This window comes from Colossoma macropomum, unplaced genomic scaffold, assembly GCF_904425465.1.
Source record: "Colossoma macropomum unplaced genomic scaffold, Colossoma_macropomum, whole genome shotgun sequence".
NCBI lineage: Eukaryota > Metazoa > Chordata > Actinopteri > Characiformes > Serrasalmidae > Colossoma > Colossoma macropomum.
Genome location: NW_023494792.1, coordinates 45,792,330 through 45,815,496, shown reverse-complemented (window position 1 = coordinate 45,815,496; position 23,167 = coordinate 45,792,330). Strand labels below are relative to the sequence as shown.

Genomic DNA, 23,167 nt, shown 5'->3' with positions numbered 1-23,167 from the left:
TCGAGATGAGCTTTGGACATGGTTAAGCTAACACACTCACAGTCATCAAATCACAATGTATTGTTTAACATATAAATGTTTACTGCCCAGGCAAATGGCTTTTCACTTCCACCCTAAGACTTTTGTGAAGTACTTTATCACAAAATCAAAGGTGAAAACTAGTTTTAAGTTCTATAGTCCTGCAGTTTCCATTGTTTAGCCTTTTTGTATACTATAAAAAACCTTATTCAGGTTCAGCCCTTATGCAGAGCACCATCAAGGACAAGACCCAGCATAACTCAAGACAGTCACTGAGAGAACTTACTCTGCAGTTGCTGAGCTCCTCAGCCTTCACAATAATGGTGCCACATTTCTTTCCAGGAATGCCCCTGTAGGTGGAAAAACAAAAAACAAGCCTGTCAACAGTCTGGCGCATGGAGTTGCCATAATACATGTGCAAAATATGCCAGCTTCTAAAGCAACAACTAGCTCCCCACACAGCTCCATGGGGGCGTCTGATCTGACAAGTAAGATAACAACGCTTGCTTTCTCTTTCTCACACTTTTCATATCCAGACTGCACAGATTAAAGTGAAAGTTTGGTAAAGGATTTATGCAATAGTGCCCTATGTACCAAACAGAGTCAATCAGCCAAACCATGATTGATGTCTGAATTGTGCTTCTTTAGTTTTGTCCCAAAGCTATGCGGCTAATGAAGCTAACAAGTAATAGAAGCTTACAGCCTTGGTAGCATCACAACGGCTAAGCCTCAAACCAAGTTGTTAAAGAAATAGCTTGGTGAAAAATCTAATTTGCTCAGTTTTACACTAACCCCAAATGCAACTGATCAGCCAAGATGTGTTTTTCCACATTTTGCTTCCTTGGCTTAGAACTGAAGTTATGAGGCTAACATTGGTAATAAACACTAAAACTTAGTAGTCACCCAAATAGTTTCTGTACAAATACAACACCTTTTGTTCATTTTTATAGTTCACAGTAAGTGACGCTGTGTCCTAAACCACTCAACCAGGGCTGTCGTGGGCTGGAGGTTTGGGAACCACCCTTGTGACTGGAAGGTCACCGGTTCGATTACCTGAGCTGACAGTACATGAGAAGTGTGCTCACTGCTCCCTATTGTGTGTGCTCATTAGTGTGTATGTGGAGTTTCACTGCATGGATGGGTCAAATGCGGAGGTGAAATTTCCCCGCTGTGGGACTAATAAGGGTCTATGGGCTATTTGGGTGACTACTGAGATCTAGTGTTAGTCTTGCTGCTCCAGTTCTAAAGTAAAGAAGCGAAATTTGGACTTCAAATACGGCTGATCAACTACATCTAGGGCAAGTGAAAAAATGTTTAATTTAGATTTTTCGCCAAATCATTTCTTCAAATAACTCCAAACAGACTTGCCTACGTAGTACCTAATACTGTGTCACAAACTGTTATCTATAAAAATGGTCAAATGTACAAAGCATAGCTGAAAACAGCAGCAGTAGCCTTGAAGCCTGAATTTTTGCTTTTGTCCATTTGTCTTGGCTGATTTTGAGCTGAGAAGAGAACCGCATAATTTCTGGCCAAACTCACTCTAAACCAAATACTGACTGCCACCAGCCAAGAGACCAAGCAGGAAATGATTTACATTTAATCAATGCTGGATATTTTCATTAGCAGTGGCTTCACGCAGCCCTTACAACCCCCCTGCTGCAGTTTCAACTGTGGATTTTTTCACATAGTCTGTGGACATCCGCAAATACCCACCATGAAAGCAAACACTGGGCTAAGTTCCAAATCAATCCCCCTGCCCCCTATGCTTTAAGGTTCCCTGATTTCTGAGTGAACTGCACAGAAGCGAAAATAAAGTTATGCTTGTGTTCCATTATAAGCATCCATGTCATTGCAAAAATAACTATAATAAAAAAAAAATAAAAATGAAAATAGCAGAGAGTAGCAGTACTCAGGAAGCATGGGTTCATTAAAGGGGCATTTCAGTCTAAAACTAGCATTTTATATGTTTCAGTTGTGTTAGGAAAGATTCTGTAATGCAGCATTGCAATTACAGCCCCATTGGTTTGACAGAATTCACAATTTTGTATCCTCCTTGTGTTTTCGTCCCACAGTGTTCTCTCGTTACAATACCCAGCATGCATCATGCAAGCCACTGGGAACCACCACCTCCAGTGCCTGCTATTAAAATCCCACCCTAAGTTGGTGGGAGTTTGTAGTCTGCCAAAAGTTCCTCCCACCTTCAAGAAACATCACCAGAAGGAAGTTTTTGCATCACCACAGTAGGAAGCAGGTAGACATGTTCATAACAGATGTACTGATAGTTATGAAATGACTGGAGTGTCACTTAATTAATACTAACTTAAATATGATTTCACACTGTAGCATAAAGACATAACAACATAGCGTATTGCATTGTGTCAAACTGTATCACAGTGTATCATATTGTACTGTTGTATCATGACTAGCAAGTTGGCTGGTGGTTAGTGTGCTCGCTTAGCTCGTGGGGAGAGCAACAGATCAAGACACTATAAAACAGTTTTTTGTTTCAAATAAACATAATAAAACAAGTAAAAATAAACACAATGAACTGAAAAGAAACATTAACATCCAGTCGTATGCAAAAGTTTGAACACCCCCAGTCAAACTACATGTTCTGTTGGTTTTCTTAATAAGATAAGATAACACATCCTCTACAGAGAAAACACTTAAATATGGCATTTTCTGCAAATTTCTATTAGTTTGCTAATTAGTTAGAGTTTAACATATTGGAAAAAATAAAACATAATATATAAAATGTACCACAACTTTTACACAGGCTGCATCTTATGTTTTTTATATGTTTTTAAACTTGATAAATTCAGCAAATAAACAGTCTTTGTGAATTAATATGTGCAAGTGTGTGTCTACAAATCTACAAACATGTTCATTTGACCAGGGCGTCCAAACTTTTGCATATGACCGTTGTACAGTTTTTCTATTGCTAACAAGCATTTCCAGTATTCAGAGTCCTCTCGTTTTAAAACTCATAGATTTAGCACCACCCTTTTAGGACCAAACTATTAATAGTTTTTTCCATGTTTGATATCAGAATGCATTCAGTGAGCACAATTTCCAAAGACCTCTCATTCAATTCTGAGCCTCGACCTCAACCTTCAACAGTGTTTGAGCCTTTAACATAACAGCCTTTAACATAACATGTGCAGCTCAAACTGCAAATGTTTGTGTACACTGTTACAAAACTACTACACTTCAGATCAGAACCTAACATAAAAGCATATCAATTTGCTATATCACAAATTTTGTACTGGACAACAACCAAAACCAAAAAATGATAATGGTTATATAAACAAACTTCTGACTGAATACATGTAAATAAGCCAATCACAGATGATTCCTATGTGCGCTGCAGCGTAGGTGTCGACTATCTATAAAAAGGGGTCACTCCTAGAGTTACTTTGTTCACAAAGGACAGTGCATTATAGGCCTAGCACATACTAAGCACATGCTTCTAATGTAAAGTACTGGATTTTAATCTTTCTGTTACTGATGTAACATGTTTTTTCACTCACAGTAAAAGAAAGTTTGCAGAATGTATTTCATGTGGTAACAAGCAATTTAACTCAAACAAATACTGCAGCATTCACTACTATTAAGAGAGACACAGTTTTGCACAAGTTGTAGTGCTTTATTAACCAGCTATTGTCGGCCACAGCCATGCCGTACATAGCTCCCAGCTATGAAGGACTCACAGTTCTTCCTGTTCTAACACATACATTCTGCCTGAAAGCAGACTAGCCCTGTTAGAAGAGTGTGAAGAGTTTTAAAAAAGTGAACTTGACACTGAAAAATACTTTTTTAGCTATTGTATAAACTGTAACGTCACATCCATTTTCTGCCACTCCTTATTTTTGTTACATTGAAAATTGATGTATGGAATCGTGTCACCCCTACCATGACACTATATTTGGAAGATATCATGATGTTGAATTCTATCAATACCACCCAACACCAGTGTCCAATAAAATAAAGATAATTTAGCTCTTTAAGTGTCTTGCAGAAGCAGCTTCCAGTGGAACAACGTGCAACTGGCAAAACAGAATGTGAATGTAAAAGTTGCAAATGTTTAAACTTTTCAGGAACAGAAATGCCTATCACCTGTCAAAGCTCATCACTCAACCAATGTTGGAGGTGGGTCAGGGATCTGCTTGCTATGGACAGCTCATGAGCACCCTGAGTTCTCCCCCCAAGGAAGCCTAGCAAACAGGCTCAAGAGTGAACAAAAACAACCTGTTCTCAGACTTGGCGAGTATTACTGTGATACTGTGACTGCAGAGCACAGATCTCAGCACAGTTGACAGGTTTTCCCACCCTAAAGATCATTGCCACTGCCACTTTGGTCTTTATATAGAATAGAACATTCACTTTCTATATGGATTTCTTTTTTCTCTCCGTCAGGAATTGACAGAAGAACCTACCACAGTGCAGTGGAAGAGCTAAGGATTACAGAAATTTGCATAATACTCCCTCCTTACCGCAACTGTAGCTGAACAGGCCAAGCAAATGGACCAAATACAGACTTCGTGATGGCTACAGCTACTGTTTTTAGCTATGTCAATTTTTAGAGATAATAGTACAGCATAAATAAGAGTTTCTGCCATACTTAAAAATGTAATTTGATTTTTTTAGGAAAAATGTCAAACCAAGTGGCATTTGTCTTAAACAGAACATTCCTAGGCAAAGTATTCTTTCAAAATGTGGCTGGTATGTTTCAGATAATCTTTGTTTAAGCAGATTTGTGTAGGGTTCTGCAGGTTTGTATCCAAAATGTTCTGTACGCTTCTGAGTTCAAGATTCCATCAACAGCCACATTTACATGCAGCCTAATAATCTGTTAATAATCCGACTAATCGCTCAGTCGGAATAGAATATGTCCACGTATACACCTCAGTCGGAATAGACTAGTCCGATTGAGGCCATTCGGAATACAATTTCCATCTGATTGAACAAGGTGGATAATCATGTAAATAATCTGTTAAACAGAAGAATTATAGGCATGTAAACGCCTGTATCCGATTACATTCCCAATCGGAAATTTTAAGTATGTCCTGTGCATGTGCGTTCGCATCATAGCGAAAGTTCATTCAACATGGCAGGAGCAGAAACTGGTCTGCAGAGGAGACGAAGTTTATGCTTTCAACTTTAAAAGACAGCGTTGGGACAGGCGTCCAGCTTACGTGTGTCAGAAAATGACGTCTTCCTCTCGTCCTTCTTTAATAAGCGCATGTGAAGTACATTTAAACACAAACACTGCTTACTGTTGCTCATCTCACTCTGACCGGACTCACATGATGCTCGAATTACTTATAGTGTGCATGTAAACTGAGATTTTCCATCAGATTGTTGAGAGCATATAAACACCTCAGTCTTTATCTATAATCAAAATGTATTCAATCCAATTAGCAAAAATCTTTGTATGTAAACACAGCCAGTGAACAAGGGCTCACCAACACCACTGTAAGAAAAACACCCCCAAACTTTGGCTTGACGTTTCCACCTCTGGCTTTTATAGTGCAGTCTGGTTATTATTCTCCAGGATTTCTCCACACAAAGGCTCTACCATATCATTTTGTAAAAGAGTTCATAACAAAGTTACTTCATTAAAGTAAACTTCATTAAAGTTGACCAATACTGAATACTTTGGGGCTACTGTAAGCAAGGCTGACATTACTTAACAACACATTGTTTCAGACAAATGTGTGATGCAGTTTGCACAAGGCTCATTGCTGGTGTTTACAAAGTTTTCAGACAGTTCTCTGCTAGGTTGGAATTAAAGTCAGAGTGGTGATACAGCAACTTCATACTTATAATAAAGATGTTAAGCCAGCTAATACATAGTCAAATAAGACAAACTTAACACTTACATGAACTCTATGTAAACTAAGGCAATGGTTCACCAATAGTGTTGTAGGATCAGAGTCTGGGCTCAAGAGTGTGAATTAACAGTCTCTGTTTCAATGTTATATGGACTCAGTCTTGACTTGGTCTCGAGGTAAGATGCAAATTGTGCTTGAGACCAGCTGAGCGCAATGCCTCGGTCTGAGGTGGCTGGAAATTATTATTTTTTCTAACTGAATATCAATAATACTTTCAAACAGAAAATAAACATCCTTCTCTCTACAGGTTTAAATAAAATCCTGATAATCTAATTGATTCTTTCCATGATGGTTTAACTTGGCATTATTTGATTGCTGATGTTTATGGATTCCAAAATTCAAACATCCCCTGAGGACAGATTAGAATGTTTTTATTATTATGTTGTCATTAAATAATAAAAGGGCATGTGTGTTGTTTGGTTTATATTCAGATGACTTTAGGTGGTGATTCTGAAGTTTTAAAGAAGAGACAAAAAAGAACCTCAACATCATCTACTTCCAACAGTTGGGCTAGATACTACAATATTATAATAATAATAATATTTTGACTATGTATTATTTAATATTATACTTTATGGAATATATTCTAAAATAAAATGTTGTTTATTAATATGTATCATATATGATGGATGATTATGTACAATGAACTACAAACAAATTTCAGCTTTTTTCCCTTTCTTCTCATTTTTATATTGTGAAAAAATCTGGTCTCATTCTCACTACGCTTCTCACTCGGACTCGACTGCTACAAAGTCTTTATCTTGACTTTTCCTCAATGTGTCCAGATCTCAGTCTTGTCTCAATCTCATCTCTAATGGCCCTAGTTACAACAATAGTTCTCAAACCAGTCCTCAGCGACCCTTAGACCCCCATGATTCCTTGATTCCAATTCAAAACACACAGGGATAAAGCAAACATACAGACTATACAGATATGTTTCTCGTATAATATAATAAAATAATAATATCTTTTATTTACAGAGCACTTTTCATACCAGTGGCAGCTCCAAGTGCTTAACAGACAGTGATAATGTTGTACAGTAATAGAAGAAACTCTGAACATTTAGAAGCATATAAGACAAGGACAGATGAAATTAAAAAGATAAACACCAAAGAGATGTAGAATTTTAATTGAATGCTAAGCTACAGAGATACATTTTCAAATGTTTTTTTAAAGGTGTGCACTGAGCTTGACTGTCTAATAAAAGGTGGAATTGAGTCCCACAGTTTAGAAGCATAATAACTGAAAGATGCCTCTACATGCTTTCTGTATTTTACAGAAGGTATTTGCAGAAGGTCAGTATCTGCAGCTCTTAGAAAACTACACCACATTAAGATATTAAAGAGACTATAAGGTATGTGGGTTCATTACATGCTTTCATTGCTTGGGAGGTACAGTAGCCTCATAGCACCAAAGCAAAATTTTAAACACTGGATGTTACAAGCAAACATCAATTTCAAAAAGTTGAGACAGGATGTGAAATGCTAAAAAAACATAAAGCAGTGATTTCTAGATTCTGTTTCACCTGTATTACATTGAGAACGGTACAAAAACATGATATATGTTTACTAAACAGTTTTTACTGACAACAGTTTGTTGTATTACTGAGCCCATGTGGTGACATCCATCACAACAGCATGTCTGCTTTTAATGCAGTGCCGTCTGAGCGATCGAAGGTCATGGGCATTCAGTCGTGGTTTTCGGCCTTGCCCTTTACATACACAGATATGTCCAGATTCCTTGAATTTTGGGAGTTTTGGGAACTGAGGAACTTTTTTTTAAACCACTGGATTATTGGAAGTATGAGCTTTGACCCATCCTTGCACATAAAAGAAGAGACCTTTTTGTGATACACCTTTTATACATAAACATGACTGCATTCAAAATAAGCATTTCATCACTGTCGGACAAAAATGTTATTTCTCTGAAAAATGTACTTTCCAGGAGAAGGAAAAAACGTTGTTAACTTATAATGCAAGTTAATGTAAAGATATTTTATTTCAAGTCATTTTTGATCATGATATGTTCACACAATATAAAATTAAGCTGATATTTTCAAATTATGTCAAAAACTAAAAATTGACAAAAATGGAGATACGAAGTTTTGTTCTGACAGTGACAGTATATTTACAAAATTAGTGAAGCTGATAAGGTAAAACACTAAATATTTTATCTGGATTTACAAATCACTGCTTTCTGTTTTTATTCTGCATTTGTTATTTTTATATATAAAAAATAAGTCTGTATATCTACCATCTGGCAAAAAAGTACTTTAAACAGTAACGAATGCAAGCCTGCGTATGTCTTTATAAACAAAAGAGCACAGTGTGGTGTTGAAATGGCACAATAACAACCATCATTTCCTGTGCATCTCATTTATAGTCACTTTGCGGCCCAAAGTGCAGCGACAAGGGCCACCGTTTGCTATAAATGGAGAGATTTCAATGAAGCATGAATGCACCTGCACTTTCTTTTTATGACCCTTACTCTCTTCCATCCTTTGTCTTCAGTGATGTAACTAAGCAATTCAATGGCAGAAGAGCTGGTACAAAAATCCTGATCATTGTAAGTTGCAACAACAATGGAAATAATCCAACTTTAAAAGCAATATAGTTTGCAAACATACCTGTCAACTAAATCCTAATAAAAATATGAAGTGGGTGATAGAAAACCTGTAAAATTTTATAAAAACCATGAGCCAACCAGCTTCTACCTAATCCACCCCCCAACCCTGTGCCCTCAACATTAATTCTGGCTGGTGTAATTCAAATACACAGTCTGGTTTGGGCTGTTATTGTGATGATGCAGAAAAATGCATCACAATTTTTTTTTGTGAAACAATCTTTATTCTGTGAAAACTTAGATTTACAGTCATGGCTGTGAGACAGCAGCAATGCCAAAAAAAATGTGAGTCTCGCAGGTAAATCTTGAGGCTTGACAGAGTGTATGTGTGTATATGATAATAATGGTTTCATGCTAAGCAAAGTCTTTTATACAACAAATACCATGCAGTGACCATGAAACTGTCATAATATTGCAACCATTTGTTTCCCTATAAAGCCAGTGTAACCTATGACCATCACACACATAAACACACAGATGGACAAATAAGCACACCTTTATTCAACCTAACTAAATACTTTCAATGAAAAAAATGCAAAGCAAGCTTTTAGTTTAGATGAACAAAATCAATATTTTATATCAATTCATACATCAAAAGCTCTGCCAATCAACAGCCGCCCACTCCGCTTTTTACAGTACCGCACAGCTATAGAGCATTTGGGGTATAAATTGAACTGTTGTGCTGAGCTGTATGTTTCTGCAGAGAGAAGTGTGAAGGCACTGCAAAATGCTTTACTGTGATTTAAAAACTGTAATACTAAAGGATAAGAAGTTGGAAAATGATTGAGACGTAGGAAAACGATCATGTAAGAATGAATCCTGTTTTTGGTACACAAACCTACACAAACGTTACATGCAAAAGTTTGGGTGCACCTGGTCAAATTACGTTTTGTTGATGTTCTATGTAAAAATAAGCACACATTCTCTACAGAGAACACACGTCTGCACACTGTAATATACAACTGTCTACACACACACACATTTTCTAAACCGCTTATCCTTCTGCGTCGCGGGGTACTGGAGCCTATCCCAGCAGTCAGTGTGTGGAAGGCAGGAGACACCCTGGACAGGTTGCCAGCCCATGGCAGGGCAGACACACAGACATACACATTCACACACTCACTCACACCTAGGGGCAGTTTAGTGTGTCCAATTGACCTGTCCAGGGTGTAGTCTTTGGACTGTGGGAGGAAACCGGAGTACCCGGAGGAAACCCACACAGACATGAGGAGAACATGCACACAAAACTCCACACAAAAAGGACCAAACCCACGTCCTTCTTGCTGTGAGGTGCTACCCACTGTGCCCCAATTACTGTCTATTTGAATGAAAAAAAAAATCTACAAATCCCAAAAATCTTTTTTTCCAAATATAAACACACACACAAACACACATTATCTAAGCCGCTTATTCCTCTGGGTGGCAGGGGGTGCTGGAGTCAATCTCAGCACTCATTGGGCAGAAGGCAGGAAACACCCTGGACAAGTTGCCAGTCCATCAGGGGGCAGACAGACAGACAGACACATTCATACACACACTCACACCTAGGGGCAATAAACCAGAGTACCCGAGGAAACCCACGCAGACATGGTGAGAACATGCAAACACCACACAGAAAAGACCCTGGTCACCCAGCCAGGGAATCAAATATATACAGTGCACTACAATATGCAGAAAAATGCTGTATTTATATTAGGAAATCATCAAAACATGTCGTCTGACTGGGGGTGTTCAACCTTTTGCAAATGACTGTACAAAAAAAATGTACGATATGGGCTCTTTAACGGAACAACCGGCAAAATAGAGCAGTCTGGGATTTCGTGGCGTGTTTTACTTAAAAAACTTAGTAGATTTCAAAGAAAACAATATCCCGGTCCTTACACGCAGAATTTAACTGAATTCATGACCTGCTGTCATCTGCACATACTAATTACATCGGAATGCATCCAATCGACCAAAAAGGTGAATGATTTGGAATAAATCGAGTGCTTTTCACAAAAAATCACTGTCCAGGCGATGAATCACTTGTCACACCAGGCTATTTTTGGTCCGATTTCAGGGGTTTAATTAAAATCTCGCACATTTTAATTATGTAGTGAGGTCATTTAATACTGGCCTTGTATCTTAGGAGGCTCTCTTACTCCTCTAAATAGCAGAGCTCAAGTTTAATGCGGCAGAAACAACATACTCGGCAAAGAGACAGAAAAGGCAGCGCTCACCACAACAACTGTCTGACTCTTCTGGACACCTCTTGCATTTACTCTTAACGTGGACCAAAACCCAAACCCTGACCACAGTGCACTTTAGATGTGTTCAGAGTTCCTAACCTTTAAAGGCGTAGTTAGGCAAAAAATCAAAATTACACAATTTTTCACTTGATGTAGTCAACTAGATGTACAACTGTATCTTTAAATGTTCCACCATAATGCTAACCATTTGCAGACAGCATGGGTCACTGGCAACTCAACACTTACAGTACCATTTAAAAGCTTGAAAACATTTAGACTAAATATTTGGAATCAATGAGCCTTATTCACCAACCTCTCCTAAGAATAAATATTTTCTTAAAACCCACTCACGCAGTTTTCACTGAGATTCTGACATTCACCAGTGTTTTTTTATTTGGGCTTTGTTCTTAGGTACACACACTCAAGAGCACAAAGGTGCGAACAATTCTGTGTTTTTTCCTAGGACCTTTTTCAAGAACAAATTTCAGAAAAAACTTAGTAAGATTTTGGTGAACGAGGCCCTATGTTTTAATACAACAAAGCCAGTTACAGGTACAGACACATACATAAAATGATTTAAATGTTGAAGTTACGTGCAATTTTCCAGATTTCAAATGTTTAGCAGTAAGCTAATAAGAAATGCTAGACGTGCAGAGAATGATGAACAAAGCTGTGGATTCTAAAATGACTGAGAAAACTGTATAGCAATGAAAATTATTTAAAAAGTCATCAAATCTTGACTAAAATGTATTAGAAATAGATTATGGTATTGAATCTTGAACAAATATATGAATCCTGGATAAAAAATCTAAAAATACCTTTTGTTGTCTATGTTGTCAGTAATACTTAAATCTATACTGTATGCTAGGACAAGTTGTTATTGTACACATAAAATAACGAAACTATTATATTAAGTACTGCTGGGATAGGCTCCATCTCCCCCCACGACCCAGAAGGTTAAACGGCTTAGAAGATATGTGTGTGTGTGTGTGTGTGTGTGTGTGTGTGTGTGTGCGTGTGAGATTCCAAACTTCAGAATAGTACAGTACCATCTACCACAGTGACATATAAACCACCAAGACAGTGCAAAATTCATTTTGCACAAGAAAGCAAAATATAAAAAATAGTGAGCCCACTGAAATATTAACAACTTTCATATTCAATGTGCTTTGAAGGAAGTATGATGATCAGGCCTCATGCAAAGACACGTATTTACTGTCAAGGTAGCCTGAACCCCAGCCAACAGCTTAAGTCACTTATCTAATAAAAAAATGGATGGGCACAATGAGATCAGAGGTTGCTACAGTGACCCGTGGAAATGCATTTAAGGGTTAAGATGGAGGATTCTTGTCAAATAGTATCAAAAGATAAGTCTCACCACAATCAGGAAACATTTTCAAGCTGAAAAATAATGTCAAAACTCAGTTTCAGTCCATTCCCAGGCAGCGAAAAGCAAGCCAACAGGTGGTGGGCTAAACTGTTGCACCTCATCCGTCACAGAAACCTGCGAAGCATTCAACTGTTCATAACCTGACCTGGAAAACAGGGGCGAGAGAGAGAGAGAGAAACTCGGGTCTCCATGACAACCCTAACCATGGAGCTGGGCGAAGGACCCCAGCAGAGATAATGAATATATTTCAGCGCTGGCTCCTCCTGGATGTGCGCTCATCCATATTTCACAAAAGGTGTACATTTTTGTATGTCCAAACCACACACGTGAACACTTCCTTATAAAAGCCATGAATAACGGATGTTAACATCACTATGTGCTGGAAGGAATGCTCAGGAATACAGGAATCAGGGGAATGAAGAAGTGATGGGAAGTAAAGTACATTCATATTAATGGAAAGTCTTGATTCTTATAGCAATAGTTAGGAGAAAAATCTACCCCAAATAGAACCAATCAGCTAAGACACATTTGGTGTCTGAAGTTTGCTTCATTAGTTTTGCACTGAAGCTCTAAGACTAATTTGGCAGTTATTGCTAAAGTTGATTTGCTAGCTATACTGGACAAGCCAGAGGGCTATTGGAACAATGTTCTGTGGATGGATGAGACCAAAATAGATCTTTTTGGTTTAAATGAGAAGCGTTATGTCTGGAGAAAGGAAAACACTGCATTCCAGCATAAAAACCTTGTCCCATCTGTGAAACATGGTGGTGGTAGTATCATGGTTTTGGCCTGTTTTGCTGTATCTGGGCCAGGACGAACTCTGAATTATACCAGCAAATTCTAAAGGAAAATGTCAGGACATCTGGAGGAAACCCACCAACATAACAGAGGTGAAGCTGTTTTGTACGGGGGACTAAAATTCCACCAAGCTGATGTGCAGGACTAATCCAACGGTTCCTGGAAATGTTTAGTTGCAGTCATTGCTGCACAAGGGGGTCACACCAGATACTGAAAGCAAAGGTTCACATACTTTTGTCACTCACAGATATGTAATATTGGATCATTTTCCTCATTAAATAAATTACCAAGTGTAATATTTGTGTCTCATTTGTTTAATTTGGTCTACTATTAGGACTTGTGTGAAAATCTGATGAAGTTTTAGGTCAAATATAGAAAATTCTAAAGCGTTTACAAACTTTCAAGCACCACTGTATGTATTTTTGTCCATGTTTGTACATAATGATACGTCATACAATGTAAGAAACAAAATGTCTATTTGAGATTACGTAACAACTTAATAAATCCTCATGTACAATGAGTGACACAAACCACAGAGTTATAACTGTGTTTAATGGCATTATCCTTGTTTTTTACAATAACAAAACACAGGCTTAGCATGTTATCATTGCCCCTTACTGTTGACATTTTCTTCAGATGTTGTTAAACCAAGACACAGTCTCACTGATGTGAAGTGCTGCTTTTATGAAGCATCAAAAGCTATTTGAGTGCTGATGACTCCCCCTTGTGCAGAATTCTCAGCCTGCTAAACATGAGTGAGTGAGTTACAAGCCAGGTCCATGAGGTGCTTCACAAAAAACACATTATAGAATCTGATGCTTTCTTAAAGAGATTATTAGTGCCTCACTGACAGGATTTCCAGCACTGTGGTGTGAAGCTCGTAGAGTTGACCCGCTAGCTCTATTACTCACCTCATCTCACTAATAACTTGAATAACGGCCATAGAAAACACAATTATTGTACACGCCAACCAATAGAGCACGTATACGGTCTTGGGTTAGCATATGACTTACTACTTGCTAGCTACATTAGCCTCATAGCTCCAGTGCCAAACTAAAGATGCAAACTTCTGACACCGAACATGTCTTGACTGACTGACTACATTTGACGTACGGATGATTTTATTTTTAGTCAAACTACCACTTCAACCCTCTGTGAGATCAACTTCTATAGGATCTAACCTCTTTACAAAAGTTGCTTCTCAAGATTCTTTGTCTAATCACCCTCCACAGTGACAGAGATGCATATTATTACATGACACACACACGTATAGACACACACACACATTCCCCAACTCTGCTCTATACTGTGTGACTACCTTCCTGAAAGTCCTAATCAAGACACATGAATTTGCAATCAGCATCTCGAGAGCGTGAGCTAATTAAGTACTGGCGACACTGTGGCGGAATGGCTGTTTTTTCCATTGGCGCGGGTGCAATTATCCCCCCATCCATCGACAGGGACCTGAATGAAATAACAATTATCATTAAAAGCAATCTACATGCTCAGCTCAAGTGCCTCTTCCTCTCTCTCTCTCTCTCTCTCTCTCCATTTTCTCTCTCTTTAACTATCTCTCTCTGTCTCTTTTTGTTTCAAAGAGAGGTACTAAATAAGTGACCTCTCCATCTTTTGTTAAATTTATCCCATTCAAAAGGCCTCAGACGAGCCGATCTGATGGCCATTCGGCTTCACAAATAGGCCTTATTGCAGCATACTGGTGGGCAAATCAAGCCATTGTTTTCTCATTGAGGCTTGTACGGATGTTTTGGTAATGTGTCCAGGCTACTACTCCAGCTACAGCTGCCAAACACTTGCTGTTTACCTGGAAATCTTTTCACAAAGCTTCTTCAGACCCATCTACTCATCTTGTAAGACTTACTGGTCTTTACTCGACATCACCGTCAAATCCTGTTTCTCAGAAATTGTACATTTCTAGGAGAAGAAAGAAACAATCTTAAAAAATGTAATTAAATATTAAATTAAATTAAAAAATACTCATGCTGTGCCAACCAAAGCTTTCTTTTGTAGAAACTGCTGCAAGTTTGGGCAAGATTTACACAAAAGTCCCATTCACTCATGAATTTAGCTTGGACATTACATTCATGACAACTTTAAACTTTACAGTTTAAAATGCTATGCTACTGAACTAAACTATGCTGTTTTAGCTCATTGGCTTTAGGTGACACTAAATTAGTCACCATGCTAATGTTGGCTCGATTACCTAACAAAAAGACATCAGACATGGATGTTAACTAATAGAAATTAAAGGGACATGCCAGCTAGACTAGAAAAACCTCCTTCTGATGATGCATCTTGAAGGTGGGAGGAACTTTTGAAAAACCTGCTTTGGGGTGGATTTTTGGGGGCCATAAAGGAAGTGCTGGAGGGTTGCATGTGCATGCACACACCTGCATTGCCTGTAATGTGTTTCAAATGTATTTTTTTATATTGTTTTGTTAGTTGTCAAATCCAGAAGGTAGCCAGATAACTAACATTACTGTGGAAGCTAACATTACTGATAAGAAGCTAGAAAACATTTCAAACTGCCCACCCTGAAAATCCACCACAAACCAGCTTTGGTTTTTTTTATGTTCCTACTACTTTCAAGATACATCACCAAAAGGCTGAGGTCTGGCTGAAGTGTGCCTTTAATAACTCACTACAAACATCTGACAGAGAAAAAAAGTTACAGGGTCCTTTTTCTCATCAGGTTAAATGGGATGTCCAACCTCATAACAAGTGCCATGAAAGAGTGCATTTGTGGGCAGAGTATGGATAGGTCAGCAGAATGTCTATTGGTCCTTTTATCAAGAAATGTTCACATTGTATAAAGAGGTAGACAACTTCTGCTTAACGGAACTGAGTTCAGGAAAAATGAGAGGGAGACTGGAAGTGTATGTGGGTTAAAGATTTATGAATGAGAAGGAAATTAAAGCCACTGTGCTCCAACTGAAGTGCTTTTAACTCCTTGCTTATGAAAAGCAGACTTGCGCTACACTCTTATGACCCTCTATGTGGGCGATCCAAAAAATAAACCCCGCTGGAGTTCAAAGATACAAAATAAATCAACTGCAGAGGGAAAGGGCAGGAGGAGAAGTGAACAGTTTGAGAAATGAAAGATTAGGAAGAAAGACAAGTCTCTGTAAAGCAGGATGCTCCATCAGAGTGTCAGTGAGCAATGAAAGAGAGAGAGAGAGAGACTGAGAAAGATAAGAGAGAGATACAGAGAGAGACAGATAGAGAGAGAGGGAGAGAGCGATATATAGAAGGAGGAGACAGGGAAGAGAGAGAGAGAGACAGACAAAGATGTAGATAGACAGATAGATAGATAGATAGATAGATAGATAGATAGATAGATAGATAGATAGATAGATAGATAGATAGATAGATAGACAGATAGATAGAGAGATAAGCTAACTGAAATTGAATTGGGGAGAGAGAAAGAGAAGGAGAGAGAGACAGATAGATTGTTTACACATACACATACGTACATACTATCTCTCTCTCTCTCTCTCTTTCTCTCTTTCTGTCCTGCCATCCGCTGACAGGGCCTGAAATAGCAGTGGAGACCCACTGCGCGATTTCTTTTTCTATTTTTCCCCCATTTTCCTTTCCTCACGCAGAGACTCCCAAACGCAGCCCTGTGTGCTGATTGAGCTGTGTAATTATGTGTAATTAACAGTCATTAGGGTTGTTAAAGGTGCCCCCAACAGGGCAGAGGTGCAGGTGCACCGTCCTAATGCGGTTTAGCCGTACTCAAAAACATCCCCTTTAATAATGCCGCTCACTGGAGCGCAATACACCTATAAATCACGGCTGTAGCGTTTGGCGATATGGTTATATAACATGATCATACTTTGATTTTTTCACAATACATATGTATCCCGATTTTGTTTTTCTGAGGTTTGTGAAGAAGCTGGAATGGACATAACACACCAGCAAAACAGTACAGCCACATGTAAAAATGAGTTGAGAAGGAACATGGAAAATCTAATCACTAGTAAAAAATAAATACAATAAGATAATGGACTGACGTCCAATCAGCTTCTTGTTACCATGTAATTTATGCACCTGTTGTTGGTGGTGTTTACAGGCTCTCTATATCTGGTCTTTTTTATGATACATGCAGTTGTTCTTAATATAGCAATAATTTACTCATTTATGACAATTTATGACTATTTATGACAATACTCTATTGTCTATTACAGATACATTAAATGTGTATCTATTATGTTGTGTAACAGAAAAACTATACCAGCTTCAGCATGAAACAGAATAAAAACACAGCAGCTTTTCAACTCAGTTTCTGTAATATGGAAGGAAAAGTGCAAAAAGGGGCACTGAGGAGACATGGTTTTGCACTCTGTAAAGGTAGAGGGCCACTATGTGACCAGGGCTATTTCCATGGAGATTATACCACAGTCAGCCACAGTTTCACCAGGAGGAGAGACCAGTAAGCAGTGGATTAGCCTCAGAGTTTAACACAGCATGTACAATAACCGCTGCACAATAGGGGCAAAATACTAGACTGTACTGTTACATATTGCCATAACAAAACAAAAATATATTTTAAACATACTGGTGAATCAATAATGTAACGCGATAAAACATTAGAATATTAGAATATCTTCATTCGTCAGAACACTTACAGAAACACTCAGCTGGAACTGTGAGTCTTTCAGGATACACAGAAAATGCTCTGTGATATGGTCAGATGGCTCATTTGCATATTGCATTATACTTTATACTAGCACTCAATCAATCTGTGTTGAGCTAACGTTTCTGTTTAAAGGACCTTTATTCAAAACTTTCAAGGCTGAAACACTCATTATAACTTTACTGTTAATGGGTGGGCCTGCACTGCTGTAAGATGAGGTGAGGGTCATTCTCCATTTGGAGTGTGAATTCAGGTGGACACATTTTTAAAAAATCAATTCCTTTCATCCCAAAACTAAATAATCTTAATATGTCCAAAACATCTCCTATTATTATACATGCAAAAAGGAGAGCTTAATTCCAAACGTATATTACAGTCACTGGCGTTGTATGATTATGGTGTAACACCAGTGACTGTGACACCAGTGACATTCTGGTTAAAACTGAGGATGTTGTAAACTGGCTGACTCATCGGTGGTCAGGTGACCTTGTGCAACTATTTAAAATCAGTAATAACAAACAAAAAATGTAATTACCCAGCCATTAAAGCACATAACACCGGTGACACAAGGAAGTTATGTGCTGTCTGATAAACAAAATTATGAATAAATTAATAAAAAATAGTGAGCAAGTGTGGACTCGCCTTCTCATGTCTTGAGATGCTTCCTCTGTGATGAGCTTTGACCCAAGGAAGCAGTTTAATAGAGCTGAAAAATACTTTGTTAAAATGTATCATAAGAGTCCTGATAACTGATAATCAGTGATCAAATTTGTGACAAATCAATTTTTTTAATAAAATACATCATTTTAATGTAGTAAAATGTTGATGATATAAAAGGTAAACAATAATCTGTTTTATACAAATTCTTAATTTAAACCTCCAACTTTCTTAAACCTCCAACTTTCTTCCTTGTGACAAGCTGTTTTACATATGCAGAGCGACTTTAAAACAGGATAAAAAAGAAAAATCACAGAAATCATAGGGGGAAAGTGTGATTTAATCTTTCAGCTGTGTAAATGTACATACTGACTTTTGGAGCCGTGCCTCATATTTTAAGCATCTTTTTAAGCCCCGTAACCTGTGACATGGTTTCCCACTCCAAATGGAGAAGGGCCCAGTGAACATACGTAAATGCATCTTTTTTATGACATCACAAAAACAATGGCTTCAAAATGGGCTGTTTTTGCAGCTTAGTTTCTATATAAGGATGTGGGACTAAACTGTACATTGTAAACATCTAACAATGTTTACATAGTACATCAAACTTAAAAAAGTGAAGAAAATTAGGTCTTCCTTATATTATATGGGCCCTTTAATGTGTTAACACACCTTACACAACTTACCAATATTTTTCTCTCTCTCTCTTTTCAATGGCATTCAATTTAATCACAGGACAACCACAGTAGCCCAGGACATAAAGCATTGTATAAGCAATCGTACATGGTAAGTACTATGTAAATTAAAAGAAAAAAAACACAACAAAAGTTTAACGCCTCTCTCTCCCTTCTCGGTTCTCCGTGCTGTTACTCCACAAGCTGTGCTGACTGGCACTCATTATGTTCCAGTAAGCGTTAGCTGCTGCTTTTAGTGCTGAAAATGAAAGCGAGAAGCAGTGTGTTTATGGGCTTGTTTTCATATCATGGGGTTTCCTAGCCGTTAGCATACAATAGAGGCAGAGAGAGAGAGGGAGAGAGCGAGAGACAAAAAGAATGTTTTATTGCACATTTTCTTTTTTCAAACGGCACATACGTGTAGCCTACAATGGATAATTTCTTAGAGAGAGAGAGAAATAGAACGCCTCAGACTGAGGGATTTGAATAAAGACTTTAACAAGCAGCTTCAGAATAATGAGCATCAGCAGCGAGCAAACAGCTCATTAGTGAGTTTGAACTGCACCCTTTCCCTCTCGCATTTGCACACACGCACATACACACACTTTCTTAACAGCATGTCATCTTACTCAACCACAACAAAACAGCACTGCCACAATCCTTCCTCCACTCCCTTACACCCTAAAGCCTGCGTACATACAGGGCCAACTCCACCTTGTTCAGTCTACAGGTTGGATAATATTGAAGTAGCAGCCACTCCTATATTCGCCTGATTTGCCACTTCATTAGGCACACCCTAGGCTTGATTAGAGGGGTGGGATACAAGTAGATGTCATCACCAGATGCCAAAAAACAACCTCTTTGTTTTCCCCCTTTCCATCGCCTTTGGATGACTGTTGTTACAGCCTTGTACAAAAGTTTGACCACTGGTCAAATTACATGTTTTATTCCTTGTGTGTGTGGTCTGGTGTAAGAATGCTGAGCACATTTTGGCAGCCACTTTTCACTGGGTTTTTGTTTGTTTGTTTTATACTGCGTGTAGTATGCTTGTAATTTGTTTTGTTTTCAGATTTCCCTGCTGGGCCAAGGAGATTTTGCATCATTAACTGAGAGACTTTGCATCACTGTGGAGGAGGTTGACTGGGCTGCAAGCTGCGAGAGTCTTCATTGCAGTAGCAAAGTTTGACTGGGTTGCCAGCTGGGACACTTTAAACTGCGAAAGGGGGGTAGACTGGGACGTGACCCGGGACACTTTCCATTGTGGTAGTGAGGTTTCCTAGGCTGCAAGCCATGACACTTTTCACTACAGTAGCAGAGTTTGTCTGAACCACTAACTGGGACACCTTTCATTATGGTAGTGGAGTTTGACTGGGCCGTGGGCCAAGAGACTCTTCACCGTGCTTGACCGGGCCACAAAGTGGGAAACTTTTCATAGTAGTACTGGAGACTGAGGAAGCTGCAAGCCGGGGACTTTGCACCATGACAGTGGAGTTTGACTAGGCTATGTGCTGGGGACTGGGTTTGACTGGGCCACAAGCCAGGTGACTGCACAAGGTCAGGAGAGTTTTTCTCCCTGTCAGCTGTGTGTGTATGTTTTGTTTGATGTTGATTTGTAATTGTAAAGCACTCTTAGGTTTGAGAAAGATACTACATAAATTAAACTTGTGATTACTGATATTATTATTCCTATTATCATTATTATTTTTCCAAGTGAAAGTAAGTTATCACATGTTCTGTATGGGACACACTTACACAAAGTTTAAAGCACAATTACTCTTTATATTTGCTGAATGTAGCATTCAAAAAAATAAAACATAAAATATAGCATGTGCAAAAGTTTTTATGGAAAACAAATTGTTTTATTTTTTTCCAGCATGTTAAATATAGGAAATAAATAGAAATTGTGCCCTAAAATGTGCTGGCAAATGACACATTTAACTCCATTCCCTTTAGAGGATGTATTATTTGCAAAAAGAACATTAATACTCTGGGGTCCACAAATTTGCCCATGTGTCAAATTTGATGTTTCTAAAAATGTGTCTCTATCTTTGCGACAATACAGCACAGAAATATGGTTCAAATATTTATTAAAACTGTAGAGTCTGGCCTTTCAATTCCATTTTATCAGGAGATCATACAGGAGACAATAGAGATGGAGATACACAGCATCTGCCTCTCATCGTGATTTTGTGTTAAACTGACCAATGGACATTCAGGAAATCACTAAGGACCATCACATCAGAAACTCTTCATTCTTCATTCAGTTGACTTCAGAGACATGTGGAAAATGGCGTGCAAAAAGTTTACAGCTGCAGCGGTTTTGGAAAGTAGCAACAAAAACGACCGAGTACTTTGATTTGAAAAATATGGGTACCATGTGATATGCAATCACCTTTAAGGGCGAATTTAAGAAGATATGCAAAAATCGAAAAAATACGACCAGGAGCGCACAAACTTTTGCATAAGACTGTATATCACCTAAGATGTTTTGATGATTTACACACCAAGCTGCCTTTAATGTGCAAAATTTAACAAAGTCCACAAACAATCAATAAAGTGTCATAAGATACTTTTTACAGCACTAAAGAAATGACGAACACCTACAGCTTATGACCACCACTATACTTATGTTGTATCTACGCTCACTGGCAATTTCAATAGGTGTACACTTATTGGCCATTTTATTAGAAACACTTAACTTGTATTGTACAGTACAGTTTTATATATATATATATATATATACACACAAACCAGATAAATATGTGTTATGTAAATATGACTTAACAGGATAGCATGTAACTATTTTTGATTTGCAAGGCAAAAAAGAATATTAGTATAACTTATTTTAACATATATTTTACAGCCCTGCAATGTACTGAATCCATAATATGTCTAAGTAAGTAAACTGATGTCTTCTTGCAAATCCAGTTGTGTTTCAACAGCAGCTCTACATTCAGTGAACTTTCACATCATGGCTAATGACACTGCATCGGTGCAGATCTAACAGGTTTTTTGCCCAGTGGCCTCTGACTGGAGCCTGTGAGGGACGACTGGACCTCAGTTGGTCAAAATAAGAGTATTCACATGATGAGTATTCATGAGGGAATCAGCTCTCTGTCTGTGTAAAAGAGTTTATGTGGTGTAATCTGTTCGGGGACGGATAAAGGAGAAGCAAATGAGCGCTGGTTCTTACCCCAGAGGCTTCTCTAACCGACTCCCCAGAGAACCCACAATCTCCCCCAGAGTGCAATACGCCTGACCCAGGAAATCCTGCAGGGGGACGAGAGAAAGAAAAAGAGAGAGGCATTATCAGATGATTAGAATTACAGAGAAAAAAGCAATAGTGAGAATGAGACAGGGAGAAACACAGAAAGAGACAGGGAGAGAGAAACAGGAACAGAAAAGGAGAGAGGGAGAGAGAGAGAGTGTAAGAGAGAGAGAAAGAGAGAGAGAGAGAGAGAGAGAGAGAGAGAGACAGAGAATAAGTGAGAAACAATATTACAGTGTAATAAATAATAACTAAACAAGACAGGAGCCCTTCACTCCAAATAGGCCCGTTATCAGTTACACATTCTCAAAAATACTGTAGTAAAACAATACTGCACACTGTTCACAAAAAGTCAACAGGACTGACTGCCTGACTATCTTCAGAGCAGTTGAAAGCAGAGAAACATGAAAAGAACAGCAATGAGAGAGAGGCACAGCGGTACACTGCAATCCGACTGCCCTCAGTGGTCATTACGATGCATTAACTTTGTTTTACTTCCCTTGAACTGATCCCGGGACTGCGAGTGGACACGTTCTACCCTCACCTCTGCTCTAACAGCCAAAGCTTTGATACACACCAAAGAGGAAAATCAAGCAGAAGCACCGGCGGCACTCTCTGCAGCACCGTAATGAGCCATGGCTGATTGGAAGTGCTTGTTTGGCAAAGGCAGCACATGGACGCTGGCTGAGACGATCAAGAGGTTAATGGGGAAAATGGAGTAAGACTTTGCTGCAGTGGCTAATGGAAACAGTTGACTTATTACTCATAAAAGTTTGATTAAACTTTTAAATGAATGAGCTGCATAAAGTACAGAATAGAGAGCTACCAACTCTGGCACAGACATATGTGCAATCCAATTGTGAATATAGGCTGTTTTTATCGTCACTGTCATAACAAAGTAATGAACTATTGAAAATGTATAAGATATTTTCGTAACACTTTACTGTAGGGTACTGTT

The 23,167-nt window shown here is 38.4% G+C and overlaps 1 protein-coding gene across 2 annotated transcripts in view; it reads right to left on the bottom strand.

Annotated features, from left to right (window-relative positions):
* The window catches only part of LOC118812377 (copine-8), a 180,591-nt gene that overhangs the window by 78,301 nt on the left and 79,123 nt on the right, over window positions 1-23,167 (bottom strand). For both annotated transcript variants that reach the window (XM_036577347.1, XM_036577348.1), the window contains exons 6-7: window positions 22,135-22,211; window positions 305-368 (exon numbers count right to left, since the gene is read on the bottom strand). In XM_036577347.1, coding sequence (XP_036433240.1) covers window positions 305-368; window positions 22,135-22,211 — 141 coding nt within the window. The remainder of the gene's footprint in view (window positions 1-304; window positions 369-22,134; window positions 22,212-23,167) is intronic.